The 17206-nt window shown below is 38.5% G+C and overlaps 2 protein-coding genes across 2 annotated transcripts; both read left to right on the top strand.

Annotated features, from left to right (window-relative positions):
- Positions 1–207: 207 nt before the first annotated feature.
- On the top strand, positions 208–10854 carry LOC102079839 (inter-alpha-trypsin inhibitor heavy chain H3). The gene is made up of 21 exons (XM_013267354.3): positions 208–378; positions 1394–1554; positions 1684–1788; positions 1979–2141; positions 2229–2339; positions 3981–4109; positions 4211–4327; positions 4449–4617; positions 4706–4816; positions 4971–5152; positions 5254–5433; positions 5519–5640; positions 6245–6447; positions 6850–6927; positions 7294–7353; positions 7642–7710; positions 8104–8211; positions 8368–8536; positions 10018–10166; positions 10356–10440; positions 10531–10854. Exons 1-21 carry the CDS (start codon positions 307–309, stop codon positions 10643–10645), a joined length of 2658 nt encoding a protein of 885 aa, XP_013122808.2. The 5' UTR covers positions 208–306; the 3' UTR covers positions 10646–10854.
- Positions 10855–15636: 4782 nt separating this feature from the next.
- Positions 15637–16533, top strand: LOC112846917 (uncharacterized; the record flags this gene model as incomplete). The annotated part of the gene is made up of 1 exon (XM_025907277.1): positions 15637–16533. A coding segment is annotated over one exon (897 nt), but the record flags the coding sequence as incomplete, so codon positions are not given.
- Positions 16534–17206: the final 673 nt, after the last annotated feature.

Raw genomic sequence — 17206 nt, 5'->3', positions numbered from 1 at the left:
AAATTATTGCCAAGACAGGAAACAGAATTTCCTGTCACTAATGAAAAGACAGCTGTGGGACCAAAGTCCTGGTAAAGTGCACAGGTTTGACCCTCAATGTAAACATGAACTCCCACAGAAACTGCTGGACTTCTGGTAAATTACTGATTTAGTTATGTGAGTGGGTGTTTTTGTCACAGTTGTTGAAACGTGAGATAGGGAAAACAGAGTTTGAACTTTAAAAAAATAGGTACACAATAACGCTGTCCTTGTTTGAGTTCAAAAGAGTGTTCTGGCTGTTTTGCTGGCATTTTGGTTGGAGGCATCATGGGGAGAACTGTGGTGCAAATCACCCTCATTGGACTCCTGCTGGCTTTGGCTTCCACACTGCCAAACAAGGTAAGTTCAGTACACATAAAGGGCAGCAACAGCATTTCAATATAAGAAAATCCTTAAAAAGTACTATTTATATTTCACAGATAATAAGAGATATATAAGGTCCATTGGTTTTTATCTCTCTTGGCGTCTTTCTGTCAGGTGAAATACACTGAACTCTGCAGGGTGAAGGTCCTTTTGACTTCTTCCTTCCGGGTTATTTCATGTCGATCCTATTACATGATAATAGTTTAACATAAGGATTGGAATAAGCTTAAGCCTTTAAGTAACAGATAGAAGATAATGTAATGACACCTGAAGTGAAGAAATCCTGAATGTGTGCATGTTTACTTTATCCTTTGTCTAGGGTCAGAGTATAAAGTAGTCTTTTAGGTCATTTTAACGTTTAAAGCTAGGCATTTAATTACAGTGATGGTTAGTGTTAGGTTAAGCGATTTATGTCCCATTAATTGATTTATTCTTATGTATGTGTTTTCATGATTTGGAAAGACCTTGAGAATCAACTTTATGCATAAAAAGTATTCAGGGAATAAACGTAGAGTGAATTAGCTTTTGGTATATCCCATGAACACTAAATGAAAAAAATTAAAATTTCTGTATTTAGACCAATGAGATTCCACATCATCCACAAAAACAAAACAAAACAAAGCAAAAATCAACACACAGCAAAGTGTAAAACTCTGTTTCCATGTATTTACTGCATCCTGGTGAATTGTTGGTATTTATCAGGTTGCAATAAATATTTGATAATTTATTGTATCCAACAGCTGCAGTGTGTCAGCTGGTGATTTTATTAATGATTTTATTATTTCATTTATTAATTTATTTATTTCCATGTGTTGATGTTTTCCAGCACATAACCAGTCACATTTCTTGGTGTGGATGTGTATCTATTTCCCTTATGGTGATGATATCATCCAAAAACAAATTATTTTTCAGCTAAATTTGACCTTTGGTCAGCTGCTAAGCTCAGTTAAGCATTATTGTTTGGTGAAACGTGCCTCCTGTGTTTGCTCAGGATGACTGGGACATCTACAGCTTTCACATCAACTCCACAGTGACCAGTCGTTATGCCACCACTGTCATCACAAGCCGTGTGGCCAATCGTATGAACGAATCAAAGGAAATTGAATTCCATGTTCGGATTCCCAAGAATGCCTTCATCAGTAAATTTCGAATGTGTGTGAAGTTAAAATGATCTGTAACCATCCAGAGACATTTGCAAATAAATAATTTTTAACTGAAGAGCAAATTACAGGATATTCAGTAGTGTGTATTTACACAAGGGCTTTTCTTGGTCCTCTTCAGGTTTATCGATGGCCAAGTTTATGATGGTGTTGTGAAAGCTAAGGAGCAAGCTCAGCAGCAGTACACTGAAGCTGTGTCCCGTGGTGAAAGTGCTGGACTTGTCAGGTATTAACTAAATGATAAATTATACGTATTGTTCTTGGTCTGTTCTTGTGTTTTCTCTTCTTTCTTCATTTTCTAAATGAGTGTTAATTGTGATTAGGAAAATATAATTTGAGTTAACCTTATTCCCTGCTCAAGTTTAAACTACAGCCATAATTACAATTTAGTGAGAAAATTATTATTTCTGCTTTAGTTCTGTAGGAAGGACTCTGGAGGAATTTAAGACCTCTGTAACTGTGGCTGCTCACAAAAAGGTCACTTTTGAACTCACATATGAGGAACTGATGAAACGCACACATGGCAAGTACGAGCTGCAAATTCATGCTCGACCCATGCAGCCTGTCAGAGACTTCAAGGTGATTGTCTTGTTGGTATCTATTAGTGAAAAAATAACAGCACACATGATGAGATATTTTGTTTTATTATATTGTATTTATTACCAGGTGGATGTGCACATTCACGAGGAAGCTGGCATCAGTTTCATCGATGTAAAAGGAGGCCTGAGCACCAAAGCCCTCGCTAATGCCATCACCAAAACACATGCAGATAAACAGGTACTGAAATCTTTTTGTTGTAAAACAGTAAAAAAACATGAGCTTTCTAACAAGAGACAGTTTGAGGTACTAACAGGTTGTTATTCATTTGCAGTAAGAGGGAGCTTGATCTCAGTGTAAAATGTATGACTATAAAATGAGTAAAATGCACAAATAATCATCACGGTAACTATGATATTTCTTCCAACATTATGGCTCATTTCTCATCCTTGTACACAATAAATGCTAGCAAAGTTCTAATGTCTGGCATAATGTAGATAGCAGCACATTGTGCTTCAAAATCGTAAAAATCCTACAGCAGTTTATTAACTAGAGATCACTTGGAAGAACTGAACATGATTTACAGAATTTACATGAGATACAGAATTGGATTAATAATTATTTGGCGATTAGATTCTGATGAACCATCATAGTAGAATGAGATCCCAGCAATGATAGGCATAAGGACCCCCATGGATTCTAGATGCCGGTGGTGGTGAAGGTGAAGATGGAGACATGGATGCGCTTCTGAATGATCAGTCGGAGGTGGACATGGTGATGAGACAGGCTGGATGAATGAACGGCAGAAGATAACTGAGATTTAAAACACACCAAACAAAGTCTGATTGGCTCTTAAAAGGTGGGGAAGAAAATGACTGGACTAGAAAAATGCTGTCAGCACCAGTGTTTGGGTCATTATTCAAGAAAAATCAACACAATACTTAACAAAAAAAGTAATGTAGAACATTACTTTCTTACTCGCAGGAGAAGGTAATTTGTTACATCCATCCATCCATTGGCTTCCGCTTATCCTTTCCAGGGTCGCGGGGGGCGCTGGAGCCTATCCCAGCTGTCATAGGGCGAGAGGCGGGGTACACCCTGGACAGGTCGCCAGTCTGTCGCAGGGCTAACACACAGGGACAGACAACCATTCACGCTCACATTCACTCACACATTTACACCTAGTGACAATTTGGATTATCCATTTAACCTATCCCCACAAGCTGCATGTCTTTGGACGGTGGGAGGAAGCCGGAGTACCCGGAGGGAACCCACGCAAACATGGGGAGAACATGCAAACTCCACACAGAAAGACCCCGGCCTGATGGTGGAATTGAACTCAGGACCTTCTTGCTGTGCAGCAACAGTGCTAACCACCGTGCCACCGTGCTGCCCGTAATTTGTTACATTACTTGTTAAATTACGTTATCATCACTCCATAAAATGACCTGAAACAGTTACATAATTACCAGAAAACAACAGAAACCTGAGGCTAAACTCCCACACACTAACACAGATCCCACAGTCTTGCTTTTAGTGTTTATAGATGAACACAAAGCAGAGAAAAAACAGCCCAAACAGACTAGAAAAGAGGCTGGTTTCCAAATCTTCTTAATATATGTTTTTTTCCGTACATGGCTAAGTTTTAACCCGCATTTGTCTTTGCAGCAGTGAAGTGTTTTTGGTTTTCTGAAGTGTTCATGATGCAGTGGTTCTCATACATATAAAGTTTTCTTTATATAAAAACAGAATTTCAGTGGTTTACTAACCCTTTAATTCTGTTTGCATTTACATTTTCAGCAGACCATGTACACAGAAAATAAAATCACTGACATCGCTCTCTTCCAAGTTTCTAAACACTGTGATTCACTCTGTTTCCAGGCGTGGGTGTATTTCTATCCAACAGTCGACCAACAGAAAATGTGTGACAGCTGTGGAGATCAGGGTATGAATGGAGATCTGGTTATTGTTTATGATGTTAACAGGGACAATGGACTGGGACACATCAAGGTAAATCCTGGTCTTTTAGCGACACAAACTGTATGATTTGGACTAAAAAGCCTCTTGAATAATCCTATAACCAGTTTTTTTTAAAAATAACTCCACCTTAGAAATCTGACGGGTACTTTGTTCATCATTTTGCTCCATCTGATCTTCCTCGGATACCAAAAAATGTCGTCTTTGTTATTGATCAAAGTGGCTCAATGCATGGCAGAAAAATTGAGCAGGTAAAGTATTTGAAGCGTCTGTTTCTTATATTATTTTAGATATTTTTTATTTTTTAATGATTTTTTAATTTTTAATGAAAAGAAAAACAATAAGTGGGAATGAATTATGTTTTCTTGCCAGACTAGGACTGCATTAGTCCACATTTTGAATGATCTGGCAGAAGATGACTACTTTGGTCTGATCACTTTTGATGGCAACATTTTTCATTGGAAGCGAGAACTCGTTCAGGCCAACAGCAAAAACCTGGAAAGTGCCAAAAACTTTGCACGCAATATTCAAGACAGAGGATGTGAGATTTTGTATTAAATACATATTTTGAAATATAAACAATTGGCCAATGAACAGTGTACTGAGACTTTGTTGTTGTTGCATTTCAGCCACAGACATAAATGAAGCAGTGTTACAAGGAGCACGTATGCTGAATGAACATAACAGAGAAGGTTCAGCATCTATCCTTATACTCCTCACAGATGGAGACCCAACCTCAGGTTATAATAAAGCACATCTGTAAACAAATGTACACAAAGATTTCATGAAATTGGGGCGTTTGTGAGCTTATTGTGATTAACTGTCCTTATTTATTATGAATTATAAGATTACATTATTTCTGAGCTGAGCTGACTGTGTCTTGTGTCTTTTCAGGGGTGACAAATCTGGAGAAAATCCAGTCAAATGTAAGACAGGCTATTGCAGGCAAATTCCCACTGTACTGTCTTGGTTTTGGTTTTGATGTTGATTTTAATTTCCTTGAGAAAATGTCGCTGCAAAATAACGGTGTGGCACGGCGGATTTATGAAGACTCTGATGCTGATTTACAGCTGAAGGTATTTAAATTATAGATACTCTTTTATGTGATTTGAAACCCTGAGAATTGAAAGAAAAGAAAGAGCATGATTTGTATCACTTCCACGCTGTATGTCAACAGGGTTTCTATGAAGAGGTGGCCACACCTCTACTGACAGATGTGACAATGATCTATGTGGGTGGGACCAATCTAACCCAGACTAACTTCAGTCACTATTATAATGGTTCTGAGATTGTGGTGGCCGGTGAGATCACAGATAACAACATTGAAACCTTCACCCCTCAAGTTGTGGCCATTTCAGTAAGAATCAATCCAAAGGACTTATCAGCAGAACTCTTCCTAAACCTTTGTATGATAGACTGACGATACACTTAATTTCTTACAGAGTAATAGAAGAATAATATTCTCTAACCCAAATGAAACTGTGGAATCCACTGGAACAGTGTCTGATGACCATATCCAGAGGGTTTGGGCGTACCTCACAGTTAAACAGCTACTGGACAAAGAGTGAGTATGATATATGCCATCTTTCCACTTTTTTTTTCTTTTAAAGTAATGAGCTTATTTTAAAGTGTAGCACACAAATCTAAACTAAGTAGTTGTAGATTGGCACAGCAAAGCTGAGATTTTGGGTAAAGCTCATCATAATTTACCTGAGAACGAAGCCTTTAAATGGTTTGTTCAGTCCACGGCCCAAAAGATTCTGTTTTGAACACCTTTAAATATTTGTTAGGAAAATACTGCACAGTTTCCAGTTTTAATGGTGATATGAGATGGTAACAATATACCACCACTTTTAATCCTATTTAATTTTTTTGTGTACTTTTTAACCGGTTGACTCTGGACTAAAGGCTGACCTCCAAAGTAAATTTATTTCTTGAACTCAGGGGCGTCACAGCTGTTGTGATACAACTGCAAACCCGTCTTGCAGGAAGTAGTATATTACTTTATCCATTTTCATAATTCAAACGGTGCTTCAGGTTTGTAACCCTTTATCAATATTTTCAACATACTGGATTATCTGTGGACATGGAAACATTTTTTTTTAATTACTTAATTACATTTGACTTCCATGTCAAATCCCATATTCATTTAATCCTTTGTGACACAGGCTTCAGTTATCTGGACCTGAAAAAGACGAGGTGAAGAAGGAGGCTTTGGAGCTGTCACTGAAGTATAGTTTTGTGACCCCTCTCACATCCATGGTGGTTACAAAGCCTCCAGGAGAGAACACAGATGTGCTTCATAAACCCAAGGAAGGCGAAGCATCACAGAGAAGGCAGTTCACTGGAGTTCGAGCAAAACCTGTTTCTGGTAATGGCTTTAGTGATTGTTTTGTTGGTGATCAACACAACCAGACAATGTAAAATCAGTAGTGTTCAGCATCACCTTTCCTATAACAGGTAAAGATCAAGTAGGAAGATTAGTAAATTTGGATCAATTCAGTTAATTATTTGTTGTTTCTCTGTCACATAAACGAGAACCATTTAGTATTTAGCATTTAACTAGTAGAAAATGTAGAAAAATAGAAAACTAAACAGTTATATAAAACGATTACAAGCTAATAATAAAAATTATTACAGGTAAAGTTTCTATTTAGTGTTCTGTTTGTGGTTAAATATGAAAACAGTGATGTATTGTCTGAAGTCATAAAGTATTCACCAGACGTTTGTAATATTCTTGTATGTAACTAATGTTGTCTGAATTTTTTTATAGGTCGTGGTATGCTCAAGTTCCATCATGCTCCTGTTAAACCCCCCAGGTTTCGTGGTGCTGTACAGAAAAATGCTCGTGGTATAGTATTGCGTGGATGACATACTGAAAATACAAAAAAGTGTCTTTCATATGAATAGGTTTTATATGACTTTTTTGCCTCTTTATGTTTTAGATACCAAACTTATACCAAACTATATGTCTGGCACCTTCAATTAAAATTCACCCCTCACTTGTTTCATCTCTCTTTTTTGTGTGTGCATAATTTTCAGCTATATAGAGCAGTTACAAGATGTTATCAAATAACAGAAATTATTAGAATTACAATAAGTGTGTTTTTTGTTTGAGGTTAAAGTACGAGAACAGTGATGTCTGAAGTTATACAAAATTCACCAGAGCTTTGCAAAAGTCTTGTACATAACTAATGTTGTCTGAATTTTTTTGTAGTTCCTAAACTCCGTGTCAAGAGTCTAGACCCTTCTAGTCATTTTCCACAGGCAACTCATGGTATAGTATTGCATGGATGGCATACTTTTTTTTCTTTTGATAGAATTAATGATTTTACAGGGGATTTTATAAATGGCATCTGCAGGTTAAACTCATGATACTTCCCCAACTGATGACTTAAACAAAGGAAATTATTTTTGTCGGTGTAAATATTTGCCATAGAATAAAGTGTGTATTTATAGCTTGATGTTTAATATAAGAACATACATTTTTTGTCCAAAGTCATACAATATCCATCAGAGCTTTGCAATATTACTGTGCGTAACTATTGTCTAAATGTATTTGTAGCTCCTGCTCCCCCTGTCCGTGTGTCCACGGTCCTCCCTACAACTATCAATGTCCCATGGCCAACTGATGGTATTGTATCTTATTGATAGCATAAAGATAGATGAAGATCCTCAGAGAGGATTTTGTAAATGGCATTTAAAGGTTAAAATATAAACAAAAACATATCATCACGATACTTCCTCACCTGATTACTTAAACAAAGAAAATGATTTGTATTATGTCGATTTTCTAAAATTGTGTATTTGTGGTATGAGGGGTTGTTCTTTTACATATATATGTATAAAATTAATTTCCATGTTTAAAAAACCTGAATGTGTTTTTTTGATGTTTACTTCCCAAAAGACAAAACATTTTTAAAGTGACTAATATGTGAAAACAGTAAAGTTGGTGTTGAATGTTAAGCTTCTTATTTTCAGGAACAGAGTTTCTATATATTGACTCTGTGTGTCTATGTGTATCTAGTTCCTCTTCTCCACAGGTTTTTAATAAATACTAAGAATCAGACTGTTCCATTGTGCTTTGATGTCAGTGGCTCACTACAACTTAAACTACTTCACCATCCCAGTGAGGGTCAGTAGTGTTAACTTTTCCTAATTTAATGAACCCTGATAGATTTTTTTCCTTTCATGCATAATAAAATCTTACCATTCTTATTTCTCATTAGCATTTTAATATAATCCCCAGTTTGTGAAGTGTGTTAAGAGCTGCATTTCTCGTTTGTTTTAGAGCTGTTTGTGAATGGTGAGCTTGATTCAGTTGTGAATGGAGGCTTCAACAGTATTTTTATACACTTCCAAACTGACCATCATGTTGAGATTGACTCCAGGGGCGTGACTGTACGAGAAGGACAGACAGTGGCACATCACACTGGACAGGATACCATCACAGCTGGGAGGTAATCTTGCAATATAATGGTACAAACTCATGTTCTCAGTATTGTATACAGATATGTAACTTCACTTTTCCCAAGAAGTATAGGAGATGACGAATCCTAAATTAGCTTACATGTGTCAGACTGAACAAGAGAATTAACAAGCAACAAATTGAGTTATCACTGATTTTTATTTGTACTGATTAAACATATGAAATATTTTTTAGTGAGATCTAGTTTGTTAAACAGACCCTTCAACAAAGTTAGTAGTTTACTTTGATCGCTACTTTTTATGTTGAGCTAAGTTCAGTCTATGGATTTATATTCACTGTGCAGATAGAATAGTATTCATCTCCCAACACTTAACAAAAAAGTGAAAACGAGCGCTTTCCAAAATGACACAGATAACATAAATCCTCTTAGTTTTCTTTCAGCAACAGGTGTTCAAATGCAGAGCAAATTGGCTGCACAACATTATTCTTAAAATGCTTTCTAAAACTGATGCTTACATTAAAGGTTCTGTACACCCACAAAAGTGGAACTTTTTTTTTTTGTCAGTGACACAAACTCTTCTCATCTTCAGAATTACAAGATTTGTCTTTGTTGGTGTTTGTGTTTGTACATCTTGCACACTTTCTCCTTAGCTTTGTTTTGGGAAACAATTTTCATCTTTTATTTCATTATAGTCCATAAAATTGTGGCCCTTCGTAATGCCTATAATAGTTTTAGAAGTGTAATCTGAGCATCACAGTGCTGCCTGCTAAATGCAGACAAAAAGATGAAAAAAGGTGGCAAATTGTTTTTAAATATTATTCCTATTGCTACCTATCTGAGAAATTTGTGATTGAGGAAGTTATGATAAATATGAAACGATTGAGAGTAAGTATTTTTTTCTTTGGCGATATAGCATCAAATTATGTCACCTGTTGATTTCTGAAATTTTGTTTTAAAGCCTGGCATAGTTGGAAAGACGAGATGTGATAAGGAGGGGGAGGCCTGACTGGGAAACCACACACTTACTGGCAAATGACTTGTGACTGATAACTCATTAGCCAATGATAAAGACCAGTTTTTACACAGCACTACTCTACTGCAGCACACAAAACACTTTATACAACTTGCCTCATTCAACAATATTCCTAGTTTTTTAATGCAAGTGCTTTTCTTTCTAACATCAACGCTAAATGGAGAGCAACTTCGCATTACCCGCAAGCGAGCATTTGATGTTGGATGCTGTGCATCTTTGAACGTGTTGCCTGTGGAAAAATAGGCCTATAGTATGACTTGACTGCTGTAACTAAAGGGATCTTGTGAGACTAGCAAACCTTTCAAGTTTCAAAATGAATTTGCTCTTAGGCACGATAGTCAGCCTGTGGGTCCTCTCATATTACAGAGGTTTAATTATTATTGTACATGTGCAGGGCAACAATCAGACAAAATATGTGAAATGCTCAGAACCTATACAGAGCTTTAAAAAAGTTCATATGAACTCCATATCCTTGCAGTGTGACAGTGGTTGTGCACAACAACAAAATACATGTTACAGCTGGAAAGATGCGCCTGGTGATCTTAGTTCATGAGAAGAATGGCAACAAATTCCTTTGGCCAGTTTTAAGAAAGCATCGCTCGGCCGACGACTCTGAAGGACTTTTAGGTGAGTGGAAGGTTTTTGTGTATGTGTGAATATTCGCTGCATGAGCTGGAGAATTGTGTATATAGTTAAGAAAAAACAGTTTACACCCAGCAGTGGTGGTTTCTGTAGAAATATCTTGATGGTGGGTCTGTTTTAGTATCTGGTTCTAAATGTCAGGTCCTATTTTATTGTTTTACTCCCTTTTTCCAGCTGTAAAGCCAGCAGTGTATGAGGTGGTACAGCAAGTTCCTGTCACAAAACTAAAGATTAAAAACCAAGAGACAGATGTTACAAGGTACATTTTTGTAATGTTTTCAGTTTCTTCATTTAAAACAGAAAGCCATTTAAGATTCCACCCATAATCTTTTTTCTTTTTCTTTTGTAGTGACAGCGCTACTGACTACAGTAGCGACCCTCCTGTCACAAAGAACTGCTGGCTTATGTCTGCTGACTCTGCCCTGCAGAGACCACTGGCAGATTTTTCCGTGGCACAACTTTAAATGTGAATTATGTTGAATTACGAACATCAACAAATAAAAAGTATCAGTTTAAAAAAGAACAATTTAAAACTTTTTCAGTGTTCGTCTCAGAATGTATGTCTATGTAATGGGGAAGGCTTTAGGACCCAGGGGACCAAATAAAGGTAATGAAAGAGGAAGTAGCAGCAAGTGTCTTCTCTCCTTTGTTTAGATGTGTCATCCTGGAAAAATGTAGTTTTGGTATGTTACAACATTTTTAAGAGTTTGCTGAGTAGATCGGGTTGTCATTCAAGCACTTTGCAATAATACTGCCCTTCAGTACGATTCAAGTAATTATTAAAAGGACAAAATGATTAATCAAGTTGCACTGCAAGCATAGTCAGTTGGAGGACAGGCTGCACATGTGATTATGCCACTGTTTTTCTTCTCTCTAGTTTGTTTCATAGTAAGGGCCAAATTTTAAACAGATTCTTTTTTCCTTGGCTTTGTCTTTATTTCAACTGGGACTGGTGCAATATTAATTGGGAAATGTGCAAACATCTCACAGCAATTTGGTACCAATTATTTCCTTAGGAAAACAGTTGGGATCATATTTATTTGGTATTTATTTGGAGTAGATTTGGTTAAAGAAAAGCACCTATAATTTTCCTGCTAGCTAGACTGAGTTATCAGGTGATGCTACATTGCTGGCAGGTTGCACCATTAAAGGTACTCTGTGAGTTGTTAGTGGCCTTTCACTGTGATAGTCACATTTTTTTTTGCAAACCCTTTTTAGTCATGAAATTGTATAAAGATTTGCTGATACTGACCTCTTGTCCTGTTTATTCTGGACTCATCCCTGCATGATATTCTCACTGGACGTTTGTATGACATGTTCAGAGACGGTCTTTAATCCTCCACAGTCTTCTTGCCATATCTTGTCTGTTCCCTGTTTTCTTTTAGCATTTTTGAACCTTTGTTAAGGCCAGATCACATCCAGGAATGTTCCAGATTTTTTTCAACCACAAATGTTTACTTAAAATTGGTTGGGTAAGTCCAATGACTACATGTGACCAAATAAATGGTAAGGGCATGTCCAATGCTAACAAGGACTCCAGCACTTTCCAGGTCATCTATGGTTTCTTCATGTTCATGTTTCATGGCCAGCATGGCCAGGATTAAATTCATTAAAGGGTTGCCTAATTTTTTTGAAGATGAAAGTTTGTTTCCCTCTCACCAGAATCATTTTAGTTTTTTGGACAATGTCATTTGTCAAACCTTAATAGGTGGTCTGTATTTTTACACATTACAGACACCATAAAAACATTAGTGTCACGATACTGACTCATAATGTGTTTTTGCAAGGTAAACACAGTAGAACCATCAGAATGAACAGTACTTACGTGCTGTTATTCAAAACATCCATGATAAATTACAGATTAATACATTAGCTTGTTAAACATTTCCTGGACTCCAACATTTCTTCTTGGAGAGTTTTGAAGATGTCAAGAGATTTATTCTAAATGACACTTCTTCAGCCGAGAGTCTAAGAGTGAAGAGACACACACTGTTGATCTTTACTTGCAAGGGCGGTCACAGAACGCTCACAACAGAGTGGGGGCCCTGTGATCAGCGCTCTGTTCTTGCACTTGTCTTTATTTATATGCAAAAATAATACAACAGTGAATACGTCTATTCATAGGCAGAGGAAAGTTAGTGCGTAGGGAGTGAAGATAAGAGTGGTTTAGGTGTAGGCGTGTGTGTTGTGAGATTCAGAAGGACGCAGGCTCTCTTCTTGTTAGGGAGCGTCAGATAAGAGTGTCCAGCTCTTCCTCTTCCTGGCAGGAGTGAAATAATAACAGCTTATTCAGCTGTGAGAAAGAATTTATAAAACAGTCCTGTAGTGGACAACAGTCTAAGTCATCAAAAGGTCATCATACAGTATTCTATCATATGCAAACTTATATCATTAAAAGCTTATACTGACTACTAAGTACAATTTTCCATTGACAGAAGACGCCACCAAAGAACCGCATGGCTATTTATTGATAGACCTCACGCCAACCTGCCCAGAGTGGGGATACTGCCTGAACAGCAGCTTTGTCTTTTTATTTTAAGAGGAAAAATAACCAAAGAAACCAAAAAGTAACCCTTACTTTTTCCAAAGACACTGATAGAAGATGTTTGGACTCTGGATTAGAGCCTGGTACTGACAGTTTTTGATGATGTCTTTTTTTTTATCTGTCTGCTGATCTCTGGTCTGGGCCTCTCCTTATTGATGCATCTCTCTCAGGCTTGTATTAATCTTGGGGGTGACAGTCAAAGTCAATACTGCCCAGTCAGAGGCTGTCAAAGTGACTCTGATTGTTAGCAGTTTAAAAAGTTCATGACTTTAAACTGGTAGAGGTTCAGTTCTGGGACAGAATTTAAAGCCCATTGTTCTTCCAGAGTTTCTTCAGCTGGTTTATGGACTCTGCAAACATATATCCAAAGCTTCTCTGGTGTAGATGCCCTGTTGTTTGTGTTGGGCTGAGCAGCAAAAGGCTGCAGGGCCTCATGCCCACAGTGGTGAAAAGTTCTCATTCTTCGTAGCTGATTTCTCAGTTAAATTTTAGTGTTAAAGTAATTTGTTATTTATTTGCACTCTCTCCTCCCCTTGAAACTAGGTTGTGATGTTGACAATTTTTTTTTATTGATCTGGTAAAAGCCTGCCTTGCTGCTCTTCTCATTAGCAGAGATTAAGGCCACCCTCTCTTTGAATTACTTTATTGGTGCTTCAGGGAGGAGCTCCAGCTTGCTGGTTTGACACATAAGGCTATTTCCAATACGTAAATGTCAAGCAAGCAAGAACCTGGTTTCTCTCTCTGACCTATGGCTTCAGGTGACAGGGTGTCATAACCCCCCAACAGCTGTTACTCAATGATCATCTACAGAATAAGTTATCAGTTTTCTCACTGGTTGAGTTTGAGGTGAGGGCCATCCTTACTTACTATTGATGCTTTAAGGAGGAGCTCCAGGTTGCGGCTTGAACCCTCAGGGCTTCTCATTAGCTGCTGAGTGACCGTTGTGTGAATATCCTTGGTGTGAAGGTCACTTGGTGTTCGCTCGCTTTGTGGTAGAGTATCACTTCCTGTTCCTGCTCAAACACAGTGGTATTTCTGAGTAGCTTTTCTGCTTAGCAATTTAATTTAAATCTTTTGATACATCCCTTTTTAATAGTATAATCTTAACGTGCTTCATCTGAATCACCCTTTCTGTGTACTCACTACCTAATTTATAGCCAAAGTATTCACTCACTGTCTCTGTACTTCTAGCTTAGCTTAGCTCGTAGCCGACTCGTTAGCACCATGGCTACTTCACCTGTCCCTCCTGCACTTTCCTGCTCATTGTGTCAGATGTTTAGTTACTCCTCGGCCTCCTTTAGCAGTAATGATACCTGTAACAAATGTAGCATATTTGCAGCTCTGGAGGCCAGGATTACTGAATTGGAGACTCGGCTTCGCACCCTTCATTCACCCGTAGCTAGCCAGGCCCCTGTAGCTGGTGCAGCCGAAGATAGCGTAGGCCCCGCTAGCTGTTCCCCGGCAGACCCCAAGCAGCTGGGGAAAGAGGGCGGCTGGGTGACGGTGAGGAGGAAGCATAGTCCTAAACAGAAGCCCCAGGTACACCACCAACCTGTTCATGTGTCTAACCGTTTTTCCCCACTCGGCGACACACCCGCCGGGGGTCAAACTCTGGTAATTGGTGATTCTGTTCTCAGACGTGAAGCTAGAGACACCGGCAACCATAGTCAATTGTCTTCCAGGGGCCAGAGCAGGCGACATTGAAGGAAATTTAAAACTGCTGGCTAAGGGTAAACGTAAATACAGTAAGATCATAATTCACGTCGGCAGTAATGACACTCGGTTACGCCAATCGGAGGTCACTAAAATCAATATTTAATCGGTGTGTAACTTTGATAAAACAATGTCGGACTCTGTAGTTTTCTCTGGTCCCCTCCCCAATCGGACCAGGAGTGACATGTTTAGCCGCATGTTCTCCTTAAATTGCTGGCTGTCTGAGTGGTGTCCCAGAAACGATGTGGGCTTCATAGATAATTGGCAAACCTTCTGGAGGAAACCTGGTCTTGTTAGGAGAGACGGCATCCATCCCACTTTGGATGGAGCAGCTCTCATTTCTAGAAATATGGACCAATTTATTAAACCCCCCAAAATATGACTATCCAAAGTTGGGACCAGGAAGCAGAGTTGCAGTCTTACACGCCTCTCTGCAGCTTCTCTCCTCCTGCTACCCCCCGAAAAACCCATCTCCATTGAGACTGTGTCAGCTCCCAAAAAGACAAAAAACAAACCAAAAACCAGCAATAAACAACTTAAACATAAAAAATCACAAAGAAAGAACAATACAGTATCCACATCTGAACCAAAGAGTAAAACAGTGAAATGTGGATTATTAAATATTAGGTCTCTCTCCTCCAAGTCTCTGTTAGTACATGACTTAATAATTGATCAACAAATCGATTTACTCTGCCTTACAGAAACCTGGTTGCAGCAGGATGAGTATGTTAGTTTAAATGAATCAACACCCCCGAGTCATTCTAACTACCAGAAACCTCGAAGCACAGGCCGAGGGGGCGGTGTGGCAGCAATTTTTCACACCAGCTTATTAATTAACGAAAGACCAAGACAGACTTTTAATTCATTTGAAAGCCTGATGCTTAGCCTTGTCCAACCCAGCTGTAAAACTCAGAAACCAGTCTTACTTGTTATTATCTATCGTCCACCTGGGCCTTACACAGAGTTTCTGTCTGATTTCTCAGACTTTTTATCTGATTTAGTGCAGTTGACCATAATATCCTATTAGAGCGATTAGAACATGCTGTAGGTATTACAGGTACTGCACTGCAGTGGTTTGTATCATATCTATCTAATAGACTCCAATTTGTTCAAGTAAATGGAGAGTCATCTTCACCCACTAAGGCCAATTATGGTGTTCCACAGGGTTCAGTGCTAGGACCAATTCTGTTTACATTGTACATGCTTCCCATAGGCAGCATCATTAGAAGACATAGCATAAATTTTCACTGCTATGCAGATGACACGCAGCTCTATCTATCCATGAAGCCAGGTAACACACACCAATTAGTTAAACTGCAGAAATGTCTTAAAGACATAAAGACCTGGATGGCCGCTAACTTTCTGCTTCTTAATTCAGATAAAACTGAGGTTAGTGTACTCGGCCCTGAAAATCTTAGAAATATGGTATCTAAGCAGATTCTTACTCTGGATGGCATTACCTCGGCCTCCAGTAACACTGTGAGGAACCTTGGAGTCATTTTTGACCAGGACATGTCCTTCAATGCACATATTAAACAAATATGTAAGACCGCTTTCTTCCATTTGCGCAACATCTCTAAAGTTAGAAATATCCTGTCTCTTAGTGACGCTGAAAAACTAGTTCATGCATTTATTACTTCCAGGCTGGACTACTGTAATTCTTTATTATCAGGATGTCCTAAAACCTCCCTGAAAAGCCTTCAGCTGATCCAAAACGCTGCAGCACGAGTACTGACAGGGACTAGAAAGAGAGAGCATATTTCTCCTGTTTTGGCTTCCCTTCATTGGCTTCCTGTTAAATCCAGAATTGAATTCAAAATCCTGCTCCTCACATACAAGGTCTTAAATAATCAGGCCCCATCTTATCTTAATGACCTTGTAGTACCATATCACCCTATTAGAGCACTTCGCTCTCGCACTGCAGGCTTACTTGTTGTTCCTAAAGTATTTAAAAGTAGAATAGGAGGGAGAGCCTTCAGTTTTCAGGCCCCTCTTCTGTGGAACCAGCTTCCAGTTTGGATTCGGGAGACAGACACTATCTCTACTTTCAAGATTAGACTTAAAACTTTCCTTTTTGCTAAAGCATATAGTTAGGGCTGGACCAGGTGACCCTGAATCCTCCTTTAGTTATGCTGCAATAGACGTAGGCTGCCGGGGATTCCCATGATGCATTGAGTTTTTCCTTTCCAGTCACCTTTCTCACTCACTATGTGTTAATAGACCTCTCTGCATCGAATCATATCTGTTATTAATCTCTGTCTCTCTTCCACAGCATGTCTTTATCCTGTTTTCCTTCTTTCACCCCAACCGGTCGCAGCAGATGGCCCCGCCCCTCCCTGAGCCTGGTTCTGCCGGAGGTTTCTTCCTGTTAAAAGGGAGTTTTTCCTTCCCACTGTCGCCAAAGTGCTTGCTCATAGGGGGTCATATGATTGTTGGGTTTTTCTCTGTATTTATTATTGTGCAATCTATTGTACAATATAAAGCGCCTTGAGGCGACATTTGTTGTGATTTGGCGCTATATAAATAAAATTGAATTGAATTGAATTGAATATCCAGATGTCTCTCTGGACTCTCTCACTGGGACGTCTGACTCACACAGAGTGTGGGAGGGTCTAAGCTTCACTTTGATTGTGATCTTATTTTGCATAAAAAAACCAAATAAAATTAATGATGAACTTTCAATGGGGTATAAATTATCGAGCTTTCACCATAACTACTCCTCTATGTTGTTATAAAGCCTTACCTATGTAATATCGTTCACACACAC

The sequence above is a fragment of the Oreochromis niloticus genome, linkage group LG5 (assembly GCF_001858045.2).
Source record: "Oreochromis niloticus isolate F11D_XX linkage group LG5, O_niloticus_UMD_NMBU, whole genome shotgun sequence".
Taxonomy (NCBI): domain Eukaryota; kingdom Metazoa; phylum Chordata; class Actinopteri; order Cichliformes; family Cichlidae; genus Oreochromis; species Oreochromis niloticus.
Note: the sequence above shows the minus strand (reverse complement) of the source record. Positions and strands in the feature narration are given on the sequence as shown.